This window comes from Cervus canadensis, chromosome 3 (assembly GCF_019320065.1).
Source record: "Cervus canadensis isolate Bull #8, Minnesota chromosome 3, ASM1932006v1, whole genome shotgun sequence".
NCBI lineage: Eukaryota > Metazoa > Chordata > Mammalia > Artiodactyla > Cervidae > Cervus > Cervus canadensis.
The window spans coordinates 18026797-18050527 of NC_057388.1; the positions used below are offsets into that span (position 1 = coordinate 18026797).

The following is a 23731-nucleotide window of genomic DNA, read 5'->3' on the forward strand; positions in this document are numbered from 1 at the left end:
ACAGAATCTATGGTTTGCTTCTCCATTACTCTCAATAAATAACATTCTAAATAGCTGTCAAGTTTTTATATTTATTAGCAAAATGTATTCACAGAAATTATACTTTTTAAACACTATCACTATTATAACTTTGTCCTCTTTTTTTGTTTCATTGAGTTTTCCATGAGTGGTCTACTTTGATCAAAAAACAAGCTATTGGTTTTATTGATTATCTTGGTTATTTTCTATCTCACTGAATTTGTATTTATCTGTATTGCTTATACTTTATCTCCCTTTTCTTTCCTTTTTTTTTAAATTGAGTTGAAAGTCAAGCTTATATTACACTTTTCTCTCTCCTGTATAAGCACGTAAGGCTTTAAATTCCCTTCTAAATACTTTCCTGCTGCACCCTGCATAACATTTGATATCTAATGCTCTAGAAATGTAGCGTTCAGTTTTTAGTTCTGTGGGTGCATGAGAGAATTTCTTTGAAATTGTTGTTGCTGATTCCTAATTATCATTATGGTGTAAACAATTCTCTTTCTTTTCTTGGGAATTAACTCATCTATTGTAACTGCTGTCTTATTTCTCCTTTACTTACCCTGTCACCAGAATATGGTTGGTAAATTTGAGAAAATGTAATCAATAAGGTGGATAATTCAATAATTCTTGGGTTAAGTCATCTAGCTCAGGTGGCTTTTATTCTGAGCATTGTTCTCCAAAATTCTAAGCTTTCCTCAACTTTTCAGTAATATAGATTTTGGCCCTTCTTTACTAATATATGTCACGCTCCTTAATTACTTCAGAACATAAGCAAGAATGAGAAGGTTTTTTGTTGAGCAAGACATTCTCTGCTAGGTAACAATAATGCTTTGTGATTTTTGTAAATGTGATGTATTGCTTCTACTAGATGCATGACTCTGTCTATATACATATACACACAGACACATAAACATATATTTTTATATATTCTGTATGCAAAATTCAGACCAATCCTTACCAATACTTCATCAATTTCTGAGAATATAGTAAAATGTCTCATTTTGCTATTTCTTTGTAATTTTTCTTTTGATTTAAATAAACTGAGGATATTTTTAGATTCACATTGGATCAGGATTGTTACAGGTATGTACAAACAACATGCTCTAAATCTTAGCTTTCTTTAACTCATAAAACTTAGAGATACTTTTAAGTATTTCATACCTAACTTATGAAGGGTGGCAAGACTCTTCTCTGAATCTTTAGAATTCAGAATCATACCCTTAACCTAATTCTCAACTTTGTAAAAGTGAGATCTTAGCAAATTTCCTTATCTAACAGAAAAATTTACACTTTTTCTTTTGCTTATTAACACAACACTAAAATAAATAGGTGTTATGATGGTCACACTCACCATCACATGATTTTGTTTCCAGCTTCTGCTCTGGGCACAGATGTTGGTTCTCTAGTTCTTGTATAATCACCGCTCTGGAACGGACCTGTATTCCACCAAAACCGAGGTCCTCGCCGTTCACACAGGTCAGCTGACACAGGCTCCAGGAAGACCAGTCCTTCAAATAACAGTCCCCTGCAAAGCACAGGTTGGTAGTTTATACCCTTATCTGTAAAGAATAGCCAGCCAGATCATCATTTTATGTTTAAGCCAATAAAGCATTGTTTTTAGGTACGCCAGTCACACATGATATCGGTAAGATGTACATTCAGTTCAGTCACTCAGTCGTGTCTGAGACTTTGCGACCCCATGAATCACAGCATGCCAGGCCTCCCTGTCCATCACCAACTCCCGGAGTTTACCCAGACTCATGTCCATTGAGTTGGTGATTCCAGCCAGCCATCTCATCCTCTGTCGCCCCCTTCTCCTCCTGCCCCCAATCCCTCCCAGCATCAGGGTCTTTTCCAATGAGTCAACTCTTCTCATGAGGTGGCCAAAGGATTGGAGTTTCAGCTTCAGCATCAGTCCTTCCAATGAACACCTAGGACTGATCTCCTTTAGGATGGACTGGTTGGATCCCCTTGCAGTCCAAGGGACTCTCAAGAGTCTGTTTATACATTTGTGCTAATAGTGTTATTTTCTGAGTAGATGTTACTGAGTATAAGCTATGTGTTGCTCAATGATATCAAATGTAAACTATGTTTAAAGCAGCTCATCTGTCATGATTCCCTTTATTTTAAATGACAACAATACTGAATTAACACCAACTACTACAGCTCTTGTCATTATCATCATAAAGAGGTTTACTAAGCACTTGGTACTATTAAAAGAAAATATAAATAGACATAGGTCTTGTTATCTAGGTATTTTGAAGAACTTGAAGTCCAAGGCTTGGTTCCTATTTCTTCCCAAAGTTGTGGAGGTGAGACAGCCGACCAGTCTGCTCTGGTGTGGCAATAACGCACACAATTTCCTCTGACCTGTATCTTCAGTCTACTTCCGCCACTTTCTTCAATTATATACTGAAGAATAATATATATGCAAAATGATGACACAGCAGAAGTGCACAGACAGCTGAATTTTCACAATCGGATTAAATACCCATGTAAGCAACCTTTAAATCAAGCGACAAAGCGTTCTCAGAATCTCAGTAACCCTCCCCATGTTATGCATGGAGTAGAACCACATGCACTTTCTAATGTTTGGTTTCTTTCACTCAATTATGTTTGTGCAATCCATCACAACTTGCTCATTGCTACTGCTGTGCTTTCTGATATAAACATACCACCATTTACATATCCATTCTACTATTGATGGGTGTGCATAGAGTTGTAAATTTTTCTCATTATGAATATTGCTGTTGTGAACATTTTAGAATGAGTCTTTTGGTGAACTTACATATGTATTTTTGGGGGGGTATATAACTAGAAATTAGTTATAGTTCTGTAGGAATTGTTGGGTCACAGTATGTGTTCATCTTCAACCATTTTCAGAACAGGGAAAACTTAATGCAATACACCTTTCCCATACACTAATTCATTCTTTAGGACACTGCTTGATGATACTGTTCAGAGGGTACAGTACCTTTTGATAAATACAGATCCATAAGAAGTTCTTATCACTTTAGTTATTTCTGCCACATCACCTAATTTATATTGCCTTATATTATGCTGAAGATGTCTAACATTAGCACAAAGTTGCCTGGAGATCTGATTAATGAAAAAACTTCTTGTGCCAGGATTAAGAAGTTCTGGAAAGATGTGAATTATTGACAAACAGATACATGTATAATACTAAAGTGGAGTGATTTTTGTAGGTCTTTATTAAAGTGTGTCATTATCACTCTATGTAATGTCATTCTAAAATGAAGGCAATTCTAGTAAATTTTGGAATTGCTCGGGAGAAAGAAACTAGTAAGAATTTTTAAGCGGTCAAAGAAAGTTTTAGAAATATTTATATCCCTTAGCAAATGCTACTTTTGGGTCACTCAGTTTTTAATTATACAGGAGAAACTATTAAAAATGAAATAGAGGAACTCCTGTCAATATGAGTGTAGTATAACTTCATCTCAGAGACTGCAAACTCCATGGAAGTAAAATACACCTTTTTACTACTAGGCTTAAGTTCTCGTCTCATATCACTTGACATAGTGTATTTTGACACAAAACTCAATCTTTTAATGTTAGTCTGTGGATTATACAATTAGCACTCCAAAATAATCTATGTCAAGCTTCCAAGATTTAATAACAATAAAAGAGTGTGAGGCACTGACTTACATAAAATATATTTTTATATTTTGCCACATAAACCACTGTAATAATAAAACTACACTCTGCCAAAGATAATTACAACTGTTTGAAATGCATTTGCTACCTCAGTATTCTACTCTTTAAGCTTATTAGCTCATATGTTGCTAGCTTTTAAAACCCATCATTGGAAAAAATTAGCAAGAGAGGAGTGGAAATGAATAGATTGTAATTTACAACAGGAGCCTCCCACTGGATTTCTAATTTGCTTTAATTAAAATGGTGAATTGCCCTGTTCTATGTTACTATGAGATCTTGAAATTTTTCAAGTTGTTTACAACAGAAATTATATTGGAGTTTAGTTGATTAACAACGAGGTGTTAGCTATAAGTGCACGGCGAAGTGATTCCCTGTCCTGTACAAGTATCCACTAGTTTTCAACTTCTCCCATTAAACTGTTACAGAATACTAAGCCAAGTTCCCTGTGCTGCACAGCGAGCCTTGTCAATTATCTGGAGAAGTGTGCACATGTCAATCCCAAGCTCCCAATCCACTGCCCAACCCCTCCCCCCGGTAACCAACTTTGTGCTCTTGTAGTCTGTGCTTTGTAAATAGTTCCTTTGTATCTTTTTTCTAGATTCTACATGTAAGCACCATCATATGGTATTTCTCCTTCTCTGACTGACTTCACTTCTTATACCAATCTCCAGGTCCATCGCTGTTGCTGCAAATGACATTGCTTCACTCTTATTAATGGCTGTTATATTCCCTTGTATATGTGTAGCACATCGTCTTTGTCCATTCCTCTGTCAATTACATCGACACTTAGATTACATCCAGTGATTGTAAACACCACCACAAAGAACACAGGCGTGCATGAATCTTTTTCGAATTATGCCCAGGAGTGGGATTGCTAGATCATACGGTAGTTCTATTTTTAGTTTTTTAAGCAGCTTCCATAACGCACTCCTAAACGGCTGTACCAACTTATATTTCCACAAACAGTGTGGGAGGGTTCCCATCTCTCCACAGTCTCTACAGCATTTACTGACGGCAACTTTACAGGGTGGCCGGTCTGACAGGTGGCAGGTGATGCCTCCTTGAACTAATTTGCCGTTCTCAAATACTGACAGAAACCTCAGCAGGACAGATTTGAGAGCCTGGGATTTGTCTGGGGTGGGGGGTTGGCTGGTGAAGGGACATGGGCAAGAAGTAACGACACACAAGCCCGTGGGTGTCTGTTCTGGCACATTCCACCCTCATTCAGAACCCAGAGCAGCACTTTCTGTAAGTCTACGGTGCCCCAGTCAGCAGAGTCGGGATGAAGACATGCTGCCTCCTTCTGGCCATTTTGAGTAACAGCAACTTTAAAACATGCACAGGGGCACTTAAAACTCCCAAGGTCTGCCGGACTGGAAGACTCCTTCCTTCAAGAAATGCCCTGGGGCACATAATAGAATAACAATTCAAAACAGGGCAGGCTTTTAAGAAGCCAGTTTCAACAGGTAACTTTACTCACTGTGTAAAAGAAGAAAGGACCTAACACAGATCCTCAACATTGTCCATCATTAGAGGAATGTGAATCAAGTCTATATACTGAGGGATCACCTCTCACCTGTCAGTGAGGCAATCATCAAAAAGTCTAAAAACAGTAAGTGCTGGAGCGGGCCTGGAGAAAGGGAACTCTCCTCACTGCTGCTGAAAACGTAAACTGCTAACAGCCACTGTGGAGAACAGCATGGGGTTTCCTTAAAAACCTAGAGACACAGACACCACATGGTCTGGGATATTTACACAGGGCTATATACACAGAGAAGGACCTGCCAGTGATCATTCTAGGTGAATTATGTCAGACACAGGAAGACAAATATCATACAGTATCGCTTATAGATGGAATCTAAAAAACTGACACCAAAAACTCATTTACAAAGAGACTCACAGTCTTGGAAGAGCCACTCAGGATTACTGAAGGGGAAAGAGCGAAGGCAGGGTTTAATCAGGATGTTGGGATTAATATATACACACTCAAGCATCTTAATAAAGAGCATCACCAAGGGACTACAGTATAGCACAGGGAAACCTCGGTAACCCTTCAGCGTACATGAGAGAGGCAAAGCACCCCCGAAAGACCAGATGTTCATCCCTGTGTACCTCTTCAAGTTGTTGTACCCCAGAACCAACTCAACACTGGAAAGCAACTATACGTCAGTAGAAAGTAAACATTCATGTGATAAATAAAATGAACTGCCCTCAGGGCCCAGTGACCTGGGCTGCTGCCACATCCCTGGAGACTGAGCAGCCTTGGGTTCAAGGATGGACTGTCCTGGGTCTGAGAAGGATATGCCAGCAACTGAGCCCCCGTAGGACCTCTAGTGGGGGCTTTCCTGGTGGCTCAGCTGGTAAAGAATCCACCTGCAATGCAGGAGACCCTGTTGGATTCCTGGGTTTGGACGATGTCCTGGAGAAGGGATAGCCTACCCACTCCAGGATTCCTGGGCTTCCCCGGTGGCTCAGATGCTAAAGAATCTACCTGCAATGAGGAAGACCTGGGTTCAACCCCTGGGTCAGGGAGATCCCCTGGAGGAGGGCATGACAACTCACTCTAGGGTCCTTGCCTGGAGAATCCGCATGGACAGAGGAGCCTGGCGGGCTACAGTCCCTGGGGTCGCAGAGTCCTCCGTGACTGAACGACTAAGCTTTGCACCGCAGCACCTGTAGTGTTTGTCCCCTCTGGATGAAAGCACAATCTCGGGCCCCAGACTGGCCCTCCACAGCCACACCACACCTAAGGTGCCCAGAGGATGGTGAACCCTTGGGCTGGAGGAGCTTTGAAAAGATATCTGGTCTCCAGGGCTCCCGGTGGTGGGGTTCCTACCTCCAGATTCCTTCCTTAGAGGCGTCCAACTTAAAGACAGCACTCTCTGCAGGGAAGAACAGAAGGTTTGGGGTTTTGTCAGGCAGTGGGGGTGAAAAATGATGGGCAAGAAGTAATGAGACAAGCTTGTGGGTGTCTGTTCTGGCACATTCCACACTCACAACTTAAAGAGTCTGGTTCAGCAATAACCGGAGATGGGGAAGTGCTGCCACACTGTGGCTGATTCTGGTAACAGCAGCTTTAGGACCAGTGCAGGGGCACATTAAACTCAAAAGGCCTGCAGGGCTATAAACATCTTCTACCCTGCAGTCATGGCCTGGGGTACATAACCAACTAACACTTAGAAACAGGGCACGCTTTAAAAAAGCCAATTTCAATAGGTAAATGTTAATCACACTCTTTAAAAGGAAAAAAACAAAAAACAAAAAAAAACACGTACAAAGATCCTTACCGGTGCCCACTAAGAGAAGTACAACCGAATCTACACAGAGGCATTACCATCAACTCTGACCCATCAGAATGGCCATCACCAAAAAGGCTACAAAGAGGAAGTGCTAGAGAGGCTCTGGAGAAAAGGCAACCCTCCTGCAATGCTGCTGAAAACAAAAGTGGTAACAGCCTCCCTGGAGAACAGCATGGAGATTCCTTACAACCCAGACACAAGTACAGTACGGTCCGGAAATCCCACTTTTGGGTGTACATTTGGAGCAAAGTATAACTGGCAAAGACAACATGCACCCCAACATTCATTTTGCAGCACTATTTACAACAACCAGGGCATGAAGGCAACTGTAATATCCTTTCAGAGATGAATGGATCAAGAGGATGTGGGGTGTATGTGTGTGTGTGTTTGTGTGTGTGTGTGTGTATAAGAGAATGTTACTCAGCCATTTGAAGGAACACAGAAGGACCTACCAACGATCATTCTAGATGAAGTACATCAGACACAGGAAGACAAAGGTCATAGGGGATCAGTTATAGATGGAATATATAAATTGAAACAAAAGAACTCCTTCACAAAAGATAAAGACACAGTCTTGGAAATACCACTCAGGGTTACTGAAGAGGAAAGATTGGGGGTTGGGTGGGGAGGGTTTAATCAGGACTTTGGGATTAACATATATACACACTCAAATATCTGTAAGAGCATTAACAAGGGCCTATGTTACAGCAGAGGGAAGCCTACTCAACACTCTAATACCCTATAGGGGAAAAACATCCCCCAAAGATGAGATATTCATCTATCTTATCAAGTTGCTGTACACCTACAACAAACTCAACATTGCAAATCAACTATATTTCAAATAAAATTTTTACTTTGACGAATAAAATGAATGTCCTCCTATATTCCTCTCAGGCCTCTGGGAGCCGGGCTGCTGCCACATCCCTGCAGTATGATCAGCCTTGGGTGAAAGGCTGGATGGTCCTTGGATATGCCAACAAGTGAGTGCCCCTAGGACCTGTAGTGTTTGTTCCCTCTGGGTGGAAGCAGAATCTCAGGACCCGGGCCGGCCCTCCACAGCCACACCAAGCTGAGGGCACCCAGAGGAGGTTGGACTTCTGGGCTGGAAGAACTCTGAAAAGTCATCTGGTCCCTAGGGCTCCCAGTGGTGGGGTTCTTACCTCCAGATTCCATCCTTAGAGCTGCCTGACTTAAAGATGACAGCACCTTCGGAAGGGCAGAATTGAAGAGTTTGGGATTTGTCCAGATTGTGGGTGAAGAATGATGCGCAAGAAGCAATAACACACAGGCCCTTGGGTCATTGTTCTGGCACATTCCACTCTGATTTACAACCCAGGACACCAATCTTCTCTGACTCTGGTGCCCCAATAACCAGAGAGCAGGAAAGAAGAGGTGCTGCCGCCTCGTGGCCGTTTCCAGGAACAACAACTTTAAAAACTGGTCAGGGGCTCTTAAAATTCACAAGGCCTCTGGGGCTGTGAATGTCTCCTGCCCTCAAAAAATAATCATGTCACAATTTGAAACAGGGCAGGCATTCAAGAACCCCACTTCAACAGGTAAATTTTACTCACACTCTTAAAGAAAAAAAGCACCGACAAAGATCCTTACCAGTGCCACTGTCAGACAAAGCAAATCATATCTCCACAGAAGTATCACCTCTCATCTGTCAGAATGGCTATCGTCAAAAAGTCTACAAACAGTAAGTGCTGGAAAGGGGCTGCAGAAAAGGGGACCCTTCTGCATTGCTGCTGAAAATAAAAATTGCTAACAGCCACTGTGGAGAACAGCATGGAGCTTCCCTGAAACCCTAAAGACACAGATACATTATGGTCCGGAAATCCCACTCCTGGGTGTGCATCTGGAGAAAAGTATAACTGGAAAGAGCAAACCCCACTGTTTGTTGGGGTTTCAGTATAACTGGAAAAATGTTCCAGGTAACTGGGCAAATCAAACCACCCCAGTGTTCACTGAAGCACTATTTACAATAGCCAAGACATGAAGGCAATCCCATGTCCTTCCAGAGATGAACGGAAAAAGGTACTTATGTACAAGGGAATGTTACTCAGCCATCTCAATGAAGAAACTAATACCGTTTGCAGGAACATAGAAGGACTTACTGATGATCATTCTAGGTGAAGTACATCTAATAGAGGAAGACAAATATCCTACAGTATCACTTTAGATGGAATCTAAAAATGGAGACAAGGGAATTCATTTACAGAAGACAAAGAGTCACAGTCTTAGAAAATGCACCTAGGATTTTGTTGGGGGAAGAGCAGGGGTGGGCTTAAATAAGGACGTTGGGATTAACATGTGGTGGTGGTGATTTAATAGCTAAGTGGTGCCTCAGTCTGGAGACCTCATGTAGCCCATCGGGCTCCTCTGTCCATGGGATTTCCCAGGCAAGAATACTGGAGTGGGTTGTCATTTCCTACTCAGGGATGGAACCTGTGGGTCCTGCACTGGCAGTCGGATTCTTTACCACTGAGCCACCAGGGAAGCTTTGGAGATAACATGTTGTTATCTCGTCGTGTCCAACTCTTTGTGACCCCATGGACTGCAGCACGCCTGGCCTCCCTGTCCCTCACCATCTCCTGAAATTTGCCCAAGTTCATGTCCACTGCACTGGTGATGCCTTCCAGCCATCTCATCTTCCATTAACATATATACACTCAAATATCTCAAAAAAGAGCATCAACAAGGAGCAGTGTATGGTATACCACAGAAAACCCTACTCACCACTCTCATACCCCAGCAGGGCAGAGCATCCTCAAAAGACCAGATACTCATCTATGTGTATCTGCATCTAGTTGCTGTCTACCTACAACAAGCCCCGGGATGCAACTACCTTCCAACAGAAAATAAGTAGTAATTTTACAAGTAAAATGAGTTGTCTCCTATACTCCCCGTAGGGCTTGGTGACCCTGGCTACTGTTACACCCTGGAGCCTGGGCAACCTGGGTCCCCCAACTGGGCTATCCATGGTGCTGAGGGAGGTGACAGCAACGCGCCAGCAAACGAGCCCCTGCTGGACCCGGAATGTTTGTCCCCTTGGGTGAAAGCACAGTGTCCAGGCTAGGGGCCAGCCCCCAACAGGGATACCTATTGCACCCAAAGGATGGTGGGCCCGTGGGGCTGGAAGAGCTTTGAAAAGTTATCAGGTCTCCATAGCTCCTGTTGGTAGGGTTCCTACCTCCAGTTTCCCTCCTTTGAGGTGCCCAACTTAGAGACGACAGCACCACTGGCAGGCAGATGTGAAGGGTTTGGGACTTGTCCAGGCAGGGGTGAAGAACATGGGCAGGAAATAACGAGCCACAACCCTTGAGTCTTTTTTCCGTTACATTCCACTGTCATTCACAACCCAGGAACAGGACTTTCTCTAAGGCTCTGGTGCCCCAATAACCAGAGTTTGGAAAGAATAAATGCTGCCGCCTTGTGGCCATTTCTAGAAAAAGCAAATTGAAATCTTGATGTGCTCAGCGGCACTAAAAACTCAGTAGGACTGTAGGGCTGTAAGTGACTCCTGCTTTAAGACAATGGCCTGGGGTACATAATTGAATAACAATTCAAAACAGGGCAGGCTTTCAAAAAGTCAACTTCAACAGGGAAATTTTACTCATGCTCTTTAAAAGAAAAAAAGCACCTACAAAGGTCCTACCTATAGCCTATTGTTAGAGAAAAGCAAATTAAGGACTTCCCTGGTGGTTCAGAGGTTAAGAGTGTGCCTTGCACAGGTTTGATTCCTGGTCTGGGAAGATCCCACATGCCAGGGAGCAGCTAAGCCCGCGCACCACAACTGGAGCTCATGAGATGCTCAGCTACTGAAGCGTGGGCACCCAGGACCCAAGCTCCACAACAAGAGACGCCACCGCAATGAGAAGCCCGCACACCCCAACTAGAGGAAGCCTGCATGCAGTGACAGAAAACTAGCACAGACAGAAAAAAGAAACCCAGAAACAAACAAATAAACATATATATTTAAAAAAGGCAAATCAAATCTACAATCTACACTGAGGTATCACCTCTCACCTGTCAAAATGACCATCATCAAAAAGTCTACAAAGAGCAAATGCTAGGAAGGGCCTGGGAAAAAAGGGAACCTCCCTACACTGCTGCTGAAAACGTAAATTGCTAACAACCGCGTGGAGAACAGCATGGAGGTTCCTTAAGAACCTAAAGACACAGATACTGTATGGTCTAGAAATCCCACTCCTGGGCCTGTGTCCAGAGAAAAGTATGACTGGAAAAGACACACCCACCCCAAAGTTCACTGCATCACTATTTACAACAGCCAAGACATGGAAGCTAAATGTCCAGGAAGAGAGAATGCACAAAAAACAGGTACATACATACAATGGAATGCTACTCAGCTATAAAAAGGAATGAAATAATGCCATTTGCAGCAACAGGGAAGGACCTGGAGATTATTGTATTAAATGAAGTCAGTCTGACAGAGAAAGACAAATATCACATGCTATCATTGATATGTGGAATCTAAAAAAATAACACAAATGATCTTATTTCTAAAACATGGACTCATAAACTTCAAAAATAAACTTGTGGTTTTCAAAGGAAAAAGGTGAGAGGGAGGGATAAATTAGGAGTTTGAGATTAACATATATACACTACTATCTATAAAATAGGCAGAAAACAAGGACCAATTTCCCTATAACAAAGGGAAATCTACTCATCATTTTCAAATAATCTATATGGGAAAAATATCAAAGTGTATATGTCCATAACTGAATCACTTGGCTTTACACCTGATACTTACACATTATTGTAAATCAATTAAGCTCCAATATAAAATAGCAATTAAATGTAAAAAGATAGACAATTTATACCCAGTCTTGTTCTTTTCTAGCCCACAAATATATTGCTGCCCCTTGATCTTAAGGCCCAAGGTCATGCTTGACAATGCAATTATTTTGACTCTATCTGCCTTTGGGTGCTCTGCATGAACCCAAATTCCTCATCATTAACATATCACTTCCTGCTAGTTATTTCTACACCACTTGATACTTCCACATTTCACTTGCTTGCACTCCTGTGTCCAACGTTGAGCCACAATGATTTCTTTGAAAGTTTTCTCACAAAGCATTATTTTTTCTTACTCTTGAATGATAATTTAGCTGGCAGTAGAATTTTAGGTTGTTGATTACTTTGTATCACACTCTGAATATATTCCATTTTCTCTTGACTTCCATCTAACTAAGACAATATCTGGTTTAATTCTGATTGTCTTCCAGTTGTGGGTAATCTGCTTTTTTCTTTCTGAATGCTTCATAAATTCTCTATTTTCCTACATTTTGTGTTTTCACTACAGTGTATCTAGGTGTGAATTTACTGTACACTATAGCTTTCATTATGACTTAAATCCTTCTCTATGCATTATGTGTATAAACACTGCCTCTCTCTCATTCTCCGTTCTCTCTTTCTGGAAATCCTGAATACATATATGTTCTCCCATTCTTTGCAGATGTTAAAACTCATCTGCAAAGGGGGTGAGTGTCAATAGAGGCTCATGTGGAACTGGACTTCACCCCCAGCTGGCAAGAAGGAGGCAGTGCCCACTTCATCCACACTACAGCCTCTAGCTGTTTGCACAGGTATTACTGAATGAGAAGACTGTTGACATCTCTTACCTTGGACTTACACATGCAACCCCTTCACCGTGGTCCTGGTAAGGAATGGCCAAAAGTATGAATTCTGTTTTGCTGTTGTTACCTGGGCAAGGCTGGGTGCAGGTTTCTTCGAGAACCACTTTTTTATTACCATCTATAGTGGGTTCAATATCAGTGCAGAATTCTTCATCCACCACTTTGCTGAAATCGTCAGCTGACCCATCACTCACTACACAAGAAATATTCCTTGTTCTGGTCCCTTCGCCACACTGCGCATCCTGAAATGGAGGAAGAAGTGACTAATCAGGAAAGAAAATAGTTCATTAGTTAGCTTATCGTTCAACAGTCATCTCTGCACCACTGATTATGATTTATGAGCAGTTTAAGGAGCATCTGAAGCCCTAGGGAAGAAGTCCTGTAGGGCACTAGCTATAAAGCATACCATGAACAATTTATTTGTTTTCTAGCCAAAGACAGGCAAATAAATTTTCATTAAAATGGATCAGTCTCCAAATGGTTTTAAAATACGGGACAGGAAGTGCTTGTTATCAAAACTAATTAAACAGCTATGAAATGGCAAGGTACTAAAATCTCTAACAAGAAACATGCCATCTGTAAGCTCTGAGAGGGATTTCTAAAACCAAGTCTCTGCAGATAAAGAATACACATTTCCATACCACTTCTTGAGACTGATTACCTGCACTTGGCATGCAGACCATGGGCCATACCGCCACTGATAACAGGGCTTCACTGGGCAAGGCTTGGACTGTTCCATCAAGGCAGGGCATGGTCTTCCATCACCCTGAAAGGGCTGGGTCACTGTTCGTCTTCGGATCATTTTTCCTTAAAAGACACAACGCGATGCACTGTTAGTAATATGCTATATTATCAAGCATGTATCTTTCTCAGAGAAGGGGTCAAAGACATTTCTCCTGAGATTTGAGGAACAAGAAAGGTTTAGATGTTTTGGAAAGAAATATACCTTGATTCAACCCTTCTGAAGATTGTCTGATATGACTTAAACTAAGAGGGACGTTTTATTTTGTACTCCTTGACTATTAATCAAATGCCAAATAAGGCATAAACAAACCTGTGAGGCCACACGTTTGAGAACATTCTGACCACGGAGACCAGTCAGCAAGCTGGCAGTTCACAGGACATTCCACCATGCAGGACGTGTTCATCTGCCAGGTCTTCTCCAAGCCAAGCTGAAAGGACAGAGGTAGATCTGTTTGTACTGATGCCGAGGCATGACCATGGTATAGTGTTGATGGAAGGAGGGTAGGAGGAAGGGCAAGACAGGAGTGGGGAGGAGAGGAAGAATAAGCAAGATGCATAATAAAGTAAAAACATGTCTGCAGGACAAAGGCCCAAACTATTGAAAATATAAGTGGTTCACTCCAGGAGAGGTGGGGCAAAAGGAATAGGATGAATGGAGAAGCAAATTTATATAATATACTTATATATTATTGACTTTTTAAAATAAAAAATGAAAAAAAGGAAGATTTAATCTCCATATTGGTTGAATTTCCCTAAAGGAGGAATAAATAGGTGTAAGCACAAATATTTTCTACTAGTTAAACACCAAGACTATCATCAACATACAGACATATAATTGCATTTGGGGGATATTATTTTTACATGTGGATGTCAAACTGAAAAGCAAAGTAGAAAAGTTAAAGACCAGTTGCCACTCAAATCCCAAAATATAATGTACTAACATAATATAAAACAGTTTTGAATAAGCTACCTCTCTCAAAAGGAGGAGTGGACCTTTAGAATTTTTATTACAAATATTTTATATATATTTATTAATTTTTTAACAGATATTTTCTCTTTTAAAACTCAGCGGCCAACGGTGGTGTAATTGTTATTTTGGCATTAGCCTCTTATCACATAATAATGTGTATTTTATTGCATTCAGTTGCACTGCTTAAGTATTCTACCTTTATAATACAGGATGAGATTTTATCCACTGTGTATGTATACATGTTAAAAGTCTAAGGTACAAAGTAGCATTGAGACAGAAAAAATTAAGAGCAGGTTAGGAAAGTGCAATTTTTCAAATTGGTAATCCTTGGGGATTTTTAAGAACTTTTTTATTTCTACATGAAAGATAAGCTTACAGTGTCTAATCTATATAGCAGAAAATGGCAAAAGAAAAATTTTCTGAAATGTTATGTTGCGGTTCAAGTAGTGCTCCCGGCTCCAAGTTATGTACTGGGAGAGGATCAGATCGGTGATTTGTGCACCAGAAGCCTCAGCAGGCACTCCGTTATATTCTCCACCAGTAATACTTGACAAAGCTGAGCATTTGGTATGAAAACTTTTACCATATCACTTAAGTCTCATAAAATCACTTGAAGTAAGTGGAGATTAGAGATGGAAATCTTAAGGTGATATGATAAAAATTATGTTTTGCTTTTGAGGTACATGATGGTTTGTTTCATGGAGAAAGGATTTGAATCACAGAATTCAATTACTATTGGCTTATTTATTTCACTAGGGGATTAAAAAGGATGTCTGTTTACAGACATTTTGGGTATCTAGCAGTAAGATATTTTAACCCTGTACTACTTATTCTCTTAATTTTTTTATTACTTCATTTTTATTGGAGTACAGTTGCTTTATAATATAGTGTTTCTTAAATTTATTGTATCTTCTTTTCTCCTCTGTCACCTATCTAATCTATCATTTATCTAAACGTATGTTCAGGGATCAAAGACTAGGAAAGGAGAAACCAAATTATTAGGTATCAGGTAAATTAACGTCTGAGAAAGATCAAAGACAGAAGTGCTGTAGAAATGCTGGCCGGGTTTAACCCTGATTTTCCCCTCTGTCGGACAGTAGTGCCATCTTTCTTTTTGGCGGTTATGGGAACAGCAAGAGTGAGCGACCGCTGCTGTCCTGAATGAAGGGTTTGCACGTGTATTAGGAGGTAGGCAACCAATCCACCGAGAAAAGACAGCCAGCTTTTCTCAGGGCTGTTATTTAATTCTACTGCTTCCATAGGGTGGATAAAATGGGATATGAGTTGTTTAATCCAATTCCTGCGCGAGGAGCACTGTTCTCCCCGAATACAGTGTGTGCTAAAATTTGAATCCCTAATTGTCATCATAGTATTCAAACATGATAATATTTGTACATAAAAGTAAATTTATCCAGACTTCTGCATAACGAAAACTATTTCTCAGACTTTTACTCACATTTAAGAAATAAAAGGCTTTATTTATATCTTTTTTCTGGAGTCATATGAGATACTTAAAAACTGGTCTTGTGTGATTATGTAAGAGAGTCGGACACGACTTAGTGACAACAACTTCTATGATTCGGGTTAAGCTTTCTGAAAGCTCTCAGAGCTATTCATTGTTGTTTCATTCTGGCCTAGAAGGGCATTTACATATGCATTTGCAAAAACAAAAAAAAGACTCATGTGAGAGGCAGATCACAGGATGCTCTCCAGCCTGTGTGTATAACTATAAAAATAATGCTCACTAATAATGTTATTATTGTATTTTATAGTGGTCACATTACTTCGATGGTATTAGTTTCAAAGCCAAATTGATTCAGGTATGAAATTTCTGATTAAAGCTAAGGCCATAATTGACTGAATTATGTTGTCAGAGAGAGGAATTTATTAACTAAGTTTGTTTTCAGTGCATTTGGGAGCTCTGTTCCTATGGACAGATATATAGAAAGTTAAATTAGGTCTATATGATAATATCAAAGATATCAAATGGATTAAAATATTTCCATCTTGAGTTTTCCCTTAAGATTTGGAATAATTTACCATAGGCTTATAATAACCTCTAGGACAGGCAGACAGAGGTTGTGGTCGCATGTCCACTGAGCCCGACTGAGGTTACAAGTCCCTCCCTGGGTGTTCCAGGTCTATGGAGGCTCCAGCTTGTCTTGGCTCATGTTGAACCCACTGGGCCTTAATTCAGGAGGAATCAAAACCTGTCAGGAAGATGAGTACCCTTTTCATCTGGAAATTAGACAAAATTATTGTAACCTGAAGTACAGCTTCATGAAAACTGTGACTACGTTTCCTCACATTTCATAAGGTCATATTAGAAAAGATAACATTACTTTTGTAAACTGGAGGATTAACAGTTACAGTTCTCTGTACCCAGAAGATACTAAGGGCAGACTCCATGCCTTTGTTTAGATCTCAAGCTCCCTCTTAGCCAGACCTGACTCAGATTCTCACAGCTGGGTATTAGATCCTAATATCAAAATCTGTTACCAAACCACATGCGATCAATGTTTTGTAACAGAGAGAATAAATGATGGCTCTTGGCAGGTGTCCCAGGCAACACAAAACTCACATGAAATTACAAAAGATGATGAGTAGTCTGATTAAGATTTATTGCCTTCATTCACCTTGATTACTTATTGTTACCCAAGCATTTCTTTCGGAATGGGCTAATTAGCATACCTTTGGGCTCCTAGCAGAACAAAATACAGGAAATTATGTGTAGAAATCAGTAGTGCTGGAAAGAGTCTCTTTTCAAGAGGGTGTTTAGCAGAAAACATCTGCTGGCAAAGAGCTGCATAAAGCACCGGTCACTTGGCACAGCATGAATTGAGACTATTTGGGAAGAATTTACTCACAAAGATACAACACAGCCTCCCCTCACCTCTTCGCAGTATTTCAGGTTAACCGACTTGCCGTCACTTCGAACACAATCCAACATCCTTGTTTTAATGCCATTCCCACACACTGCCTTCTCACTAAGCTGGCACGTGCTCCAGTCTGAAAGGGAAGCAGCGCATCAGAACAGAAGGCTGTGTACCGAACAGATTTCCAATGAAACTCGGATGACCTGAATCCCGTATTTAATTCACAACTGCTTCCTAAGCCCCACCATCAATCATCCCACATGCAGAGCATATGGGTCCCAGCTTTGAACGTATCAAGAGTCAAATGGAATTGCTGGGGCTGCACACAGCTACAGGGATTATTCCTGAGGCAGCTGTCTCCTTGACCATCTTGATGGCTAGTCGTTTGGTGATGCTATAAATGGCTGTGGCCTGCAGGTGAAATGTCACTTAGAAACTGTTTATCCTAATGAAAGTAAAAATGTAAATGTCAACATTTTTGTTTTAGCAAAATAATCATAATTTTAATGGCTGGCATTTTGTGTAGTTACATCCAATAAAACTATTTCACTTGCTGTCCATACTTAGAATATTGTAAAATGTATTATTTATTTCAAAACCAGCTTGGCCATATTTATTTCTCTTATCAAATATCTTTTGCAAGGTGATTCTTTTATCTTTCTTCTCAGGGTAATGTAGCCTGCCCCAGAGAACTGTGATTTCATTGTGTCACGAAAGCAAATTGAAGAGAAAAACCAAAAGAAACAAAAAATCAAGCTGACTGCTATGTGTCATAGTACAGTTTCTGGGGTTTATTTCAGCATGAAAATTACATGGGGGAAAATTCCAAAATAATCTTCAGTGTTGCCCCAAGTCATATAAGCCAAAAAAACCTCTTCTTTCCTAGAGTATTTGCCTAGATGACATATGAGACGAGGGTTTGGGGAAAAACAGAATTTATGATAAGCCTTTTTTTCTTCTAAAAAAATCATCTTTTTTTACCTATACCTTTGATAACACTAAAAAGTTATCTTCATACACTATTTGGAAGGTTAAGATTGCAAATGCTTTTTACATCAGACTAATCATGCATATGAACTGCCCCCACACAAAGAATTGCTGTCCCAGTACTTATAATGATTAAACATATTCTGAAGAAGAAAGACATCTTTCAATAAACTGATATCCATGGGAAAGATGTTTATTTCCACCTTCTGAAAGTGGGAGGATGTCTTACATAGGAACCCTTAGACTATTCACAATCTGCCTTAAGAGCTAATGTTTGTGTGATATTTTCATTCTCTATCTTGATGTTTATTAAAAATAAGACAGATAAATATTTATTTCAGTTAATACAGAATTACTTCTGGGGGAGTAAGCAGTGTGTATGGCTTTCCTGGTGATTCAGGCGGTAAAGAATCTGCCTGTAATGCAGGAGATGTGGGTTCGATCCCTGGGTTGGGAAGATCCCCTGGAGAAGGAAATGGCAGCCCACTCCAGTATTCTTGCCTGGAAAATCCCATGGACAGAGGAGCCTGGCAGGCTACAGTCCATGGGGTCACAAGAGTCAGACACAACTTAGTGACTAAATCACCAAGTAGCATGTCCAAAAGACATGTGATGGAGGTGAACCATCCACATTCTGGGAAGGCTGCTAAGCTGACTGACATGGAATTTGGCCTTTATACGGTGAAGGCTACTCACGTACCTGTTACATTATAATCATAATGGAAGCAGTTTTTGTTCAGGTTGCAGGGTTCCTTCTCCACAGCGTCAGGGCAGGCTCTTCCTTCCTCGGCTGGTTGTCTGATGGGATCAGCTGACCTTTGCCGGAAACTGCTTTGATTGCAAGGCTGACAGAGAATAACACAACTCGTCAGAAAGGTGACTATGTGGCCACACAAGAGCTAACGTATTAAGGAACGCACTGGAGCAAGAGTTAGAACCTTTGGGCCACTGGTTAACTTCAATAATCTCATCTCTAAGTCCAGGTGTGGGATGAGTTTCTGATGTGCCATCTGGCTCTAAGATGCTGTGGACAGGGAATGCTGCCTGCCATTCCAGCAGACAGAGAATGCTCCCACTGTCCCTGTTCCACAAGGACCAAACCATCACCACTGAAGCTGCTGCAGGTGATGTGCCCCGAGGCAAACAGGATCGAGAAAAAGAGGCACCGTTCTATGCTTTGGATACTGACCTGAGATGGTTAAGATACATGTCTAAGGAATAATTTCAATGAGCCCAGATTCCTGCATATTCCTACACATAGGAAAGCACTAAAATCATTAAGTAGAGATTTCTGTTTTACTGATTAGCAGTACTCTTTTGATCTTTGACTACATGTTTTTTCCCAGCAAAAAACTCCTGCTTATTCAGGATCCTCCTCTACCTCTTTGGAGCAGTTCCTCAGAGCTACCTAAAAGGCCGTCTCCCAGGCCATTGTCCTCAGTGAGATCCCCAAACAAAACTTAACTGGCAACTCTGAGGTTGTGTCTTTTTCTTCACTTGACAATACTTAAGAGTCTATGTGTCTAACCTGAAAATATATCTGCTCCCCTACGTTTACTGCAGCATTATTTACAATAGCCAAGATACAGAAAAAACCAAAATGTCCATCGATGTATAGATAAGCTGTAGTATAATTATGCAGTGGAATATTATTCAGCCATAAAAAATGAGGATGTCTACAATTGGTGACAATATGGATGGACCTCAACGGCATTATGCTAAGCGAAGTGTCAGAGACAGATACCGTATGCTCTCACTTACACGTGGCATCTAAAACAAAACAAAACTCATAGAAAAAGATCAGACTTGCAGTTAACAGAAGGGGGGGTGGGGGGGAGGGAGAACTGCAGGAAAGTGGCCAAAGGTACACATTTCCAGCTGTAAGACAGTAAGTAGTCGGGATACATCCCCACCACTTGAACTACATCAAGTTCATCACGACGACTGTAGCTAACACTGCTGTACCTTATATAGCAAAGTTGTTAACAGAGTTAATCTTCACAGTTCTCATCACAAGTCGAATATTTTTCTCCCCCTTTATTCTTTTCTTCTTTTTAACATACTTATTTGAGAAGATGGATGCTAGCTGAAACTACTGTGGTAATCATTTCACAACATATGTAAATCAAACCCTCACGCTGTATGCCTTAAACATGTCTATTGATTATCTCTCAGTAAAACTGGGATTAAAAAAAGAGTCTATGTGTCAAATATTAATAGATACATCACATCATCCATACACAAACATATATGCTCATACTAATTACTGTAGGTCACAAACTTTACTATAGGTCATAGAACTTATAATCTATTTTCTCGGACCTGAAAAATTAAGCTTGTGTGTATGTGTGTGTGTTAGTCTATCACTTGTGTTTGACTCTGCGATGCCATGGACTGCAGCCCACCAGGCTCCTCTGTCCATGGATAAACAGCTATTGATATTTTCCTAATGTGCACACATAACATGCACACAAATATAAGGTAGCACTAATTTAAAAAAAACTGGCTGCCATTCTCCTGCTGGTACAGTCTTGTTTTCGAAACATTTGGTTATTAAGAGCAGAAACAGTAACTTCAAACCTGATGCTATGAAATTAGAATACAAAATCATTTGCACGCCCTTGTGAAACAGCTGATTCTTTCCTGCAGTTTATTCTGTATCCAAGTCAAATGCCATCCCTGTTTTGCTCCTGCTCTATCAGTTGGCTGCTAATCAACATCTTAATAATGTTAACACTGGAACAGAAAATTAATTTCTCCTTGAAAACATATATCTGTCCCATATTATATTTCAGCAAATAAATTACACATTAAATATCTTTTCCATGCTTTTGATGCCACATTGAGTGTGCGGCTTTACAAATGTGCCCAGGGTAAGCCAAATTTTCTACATCATCAGCCAGTCCTGTTTCAAGTGACTCTCCTCCCCAGGGCCCATGGAAGTGCCCCATGGGCTGCTGAAATCTAGAAGCTCTGTGCAATTTGAAACTCTAAGCTGGCTTTCCAGGTCCAAAGAGGCTCAGAGTCAGTGCGTGGAAAGAGATTCATTGATGCTCAGCTTTCTTCTTTCTACTCTCTTCCTTACCAGAATCTTTTGAGTTTTAGTGTCAATACTCCTGCTGCCATACCCCCATGGTGTGAAAGATTATTCCTACAATTTAAATAAAATGGACTGGGCAAAAAGCAAGGGATGATAACAACTTGACACTATGAAAGTACTTTTACTAGAGTCTCATTCTTTATCTCTTTACCTGGAGGGAATCATTATCACTACTGCAGTTTTTAACATGCTGTGTATTCATAAATCAATCTAAAGGCATTTCTGTGCTAGGATTAGGAGGATGGTGAAGGAGTATAAGGTTTGCAAGAGGCTAAGCTGTGCCGGGATGAGTCTAAACACTGCTGATTTTAAATGGCACATTCGTAAGAATGAAGTAGCCAACAGCACACCTTGTTTTGGTAACTAATTCAGTAACCAAGTTTTATTTTCTTAGTAGTAGTTTAAAAGCTTTAGTGGTAAGGAATTAAGCAAATTTGACATTAACAAATGGTTAATTGTCTCACCAAAGAGCATCGGGTCCACGGACCCCATTCGGATACCACACAATCCTCAGGACATGGCAGTTTGCACTCTCGAGAGCCCAGAGGCATCTCTTCTGGGTCACAGAGGTAATCCTCTACATGGTCAGAGGGGCCATCCGCTGTGTTCTGCATACATCTAGAAGAAAACATGTCTATCAGTGAAGGAATCTGAACAATCAAACAATGGCCAACCCACAAGGGTCAAGGTTTCTCTTAAGACATCACCATGGAGGCAGGGGATGGGGAGCTTGGCATTTAATGAATACAATTCTCCAAACATAAAGACATAGAAGATCTCTGCCTCCCATAAATAGTTGGAGCCCTTCAGTATGATTTAAAAATCTCTGCTTGCATGTATCATTATCATCTTTTAAATTGTAGCCACTATGTGTATATACTCTGTATATACAAACTCTATGTGTCTTCCTCTGAAAGGAGAGAGTCATTTATTTACACCTAAATATCATGCAGAAACTAAAGCGTTGGCCAAAGATATTCAGAGATGGGTTGCAATTTTGGAATATAATGCATTTTTTCCCTTTCAAGAAAAATAGTGGATTCCACAGAGAAGGTAGATTCACATACGATGGAGGACAAGGCACATTGATATCTCCTAAGGAGAGGTTTCATTAACTGCTTTTGAAAGTAACTGATGATATTTATCAAGTTATTTTGTCATTTAACAGGCAATTTTAGCTTCCCATTTGCTGATAACCTTAAAAGAAAGCCACAAGTGACAGACAATCATTAGAGTAATAGCACGACTTCTCTAAATGGCGTTGCTGGGATCTTCCCATATCTTGACCTTTTTTATTGTTAGCTTTCTTTTAACAGAATAAATCCAAACATTTCATTACATTTCATTCTGTTGTGAGCAGTCATAAAGGGCTCTTTAACTCATCTCTTGGGAATCTAATTAAAGTGGCTACTATTGGACTTTGCTTTTTACCATAGTTAATCTCTCCAGGCACTTTTCTAACAGAAGACAAAAACTTTATCCCTCATTTGTGACTCAGAGAAGGTCAACCAAATTAACAGGTTTGGGAAGAGAACTGCATTGCAGGAGATGAAGAGGAAGGCTTGGGCTCTTAAGCCTCTCAAACCCATTGCAATGTTTTATTTTATTTTTTTCCATTTATTTTTATTAGTTGGAGGCTAATTACTTTACAATATTGTAGTGGTTTTTGTCATAGATTGACATGAATCAGCCATGGATTTACATGTATTCCCCATCTCGATCCCCCCTCCCACCTCCCTCTCCACCCAATCCCTCTGGGTCTTCCCAGTGCACCAGCCCGAGCACTTGTCTCATGCATCCAACCTGGGCTGGTGATCTGTTTCACAATTGATAATATACATGTTTCAATGCTGTTCTCTCTAAACATCCCACCCTCACCTCCTTCCACAGAGTCCAAAAGTCTGTTCTGTACATCTGTGTCTCTATTTCTGTTTTGCATTATATTACCAATTATACCTGGAATCTCAATTTTTCTCAGGGATTTACAATCAGTAGGGAGATTGCATCTTGACAGTTCTACTCTGCAGAATCTCCTTTCCATACAGTGCTGCTGATTTTAAGAGAAATGTGGGTTTCCTGTGGGATACATCAAAAAACTGGAAAACTATGCTGTTGGTTTCATCTTACTTGGGTTTGTAACCTGAAAAAATATCCACAGAGATACCCAACTCTGCATTTTTTTGTATGCTGAATATAAATATAAATAGAAATCACTCGTGTTGATGTTTGGCAGAAACCAACACAATACTGTAAAGCAATTATCCTTCAATTAAAGATAAATTAAAAAATAAAAACTAATCATAAAAAACATGCAAATGCAGACATTTTTGTAATTTAATTGTTGAAGGAAAAAAAATAAATTATACATTTTGGGGGGAGAATTTTAGTGTCCTAGGAAA

At 40.3% G+C, this 23731-nt stretch overlaps 1 protein-coding gene across 1 annotated transcript in view; it reads right to left on the bottom strand.

The window, feature by feature from the left end:
- The window catches only part of THSD7A (thrombospondin type 1 domain containing 7A), a 452526-nt gene that overhangs the window by 14519 nt on the left and 414276 nt on the right, over positions 1-23731 (bottom strand). The window contains exons 17-23 of the mRNA XM_043462735.1: positions 21797-21950; positions 18933-19077; positions 17263-17378; positions 13710-13827; positions 13317-13462; positions 12723-12897; positions 1373-1546 (exon numbers count right to left, since the gene is read on the bottom strand). Coding sequence (XP_043318670.1) covers positions 1373-1546; positions 12723-12897; positions 13317-13462; positions 13710-13827; positions 17263-17378; positions 18933-19077; positions 21797-21950 — 1028 coding nt within the window. The remainder of the gene's footprint in view (positions 1-1372; positions 1547-12722; positions 12898-13316; positions 13463-13709; positions 13828-17262; positions 17379-18932; positions 19078-21796; positions 21951-23731) is intronic.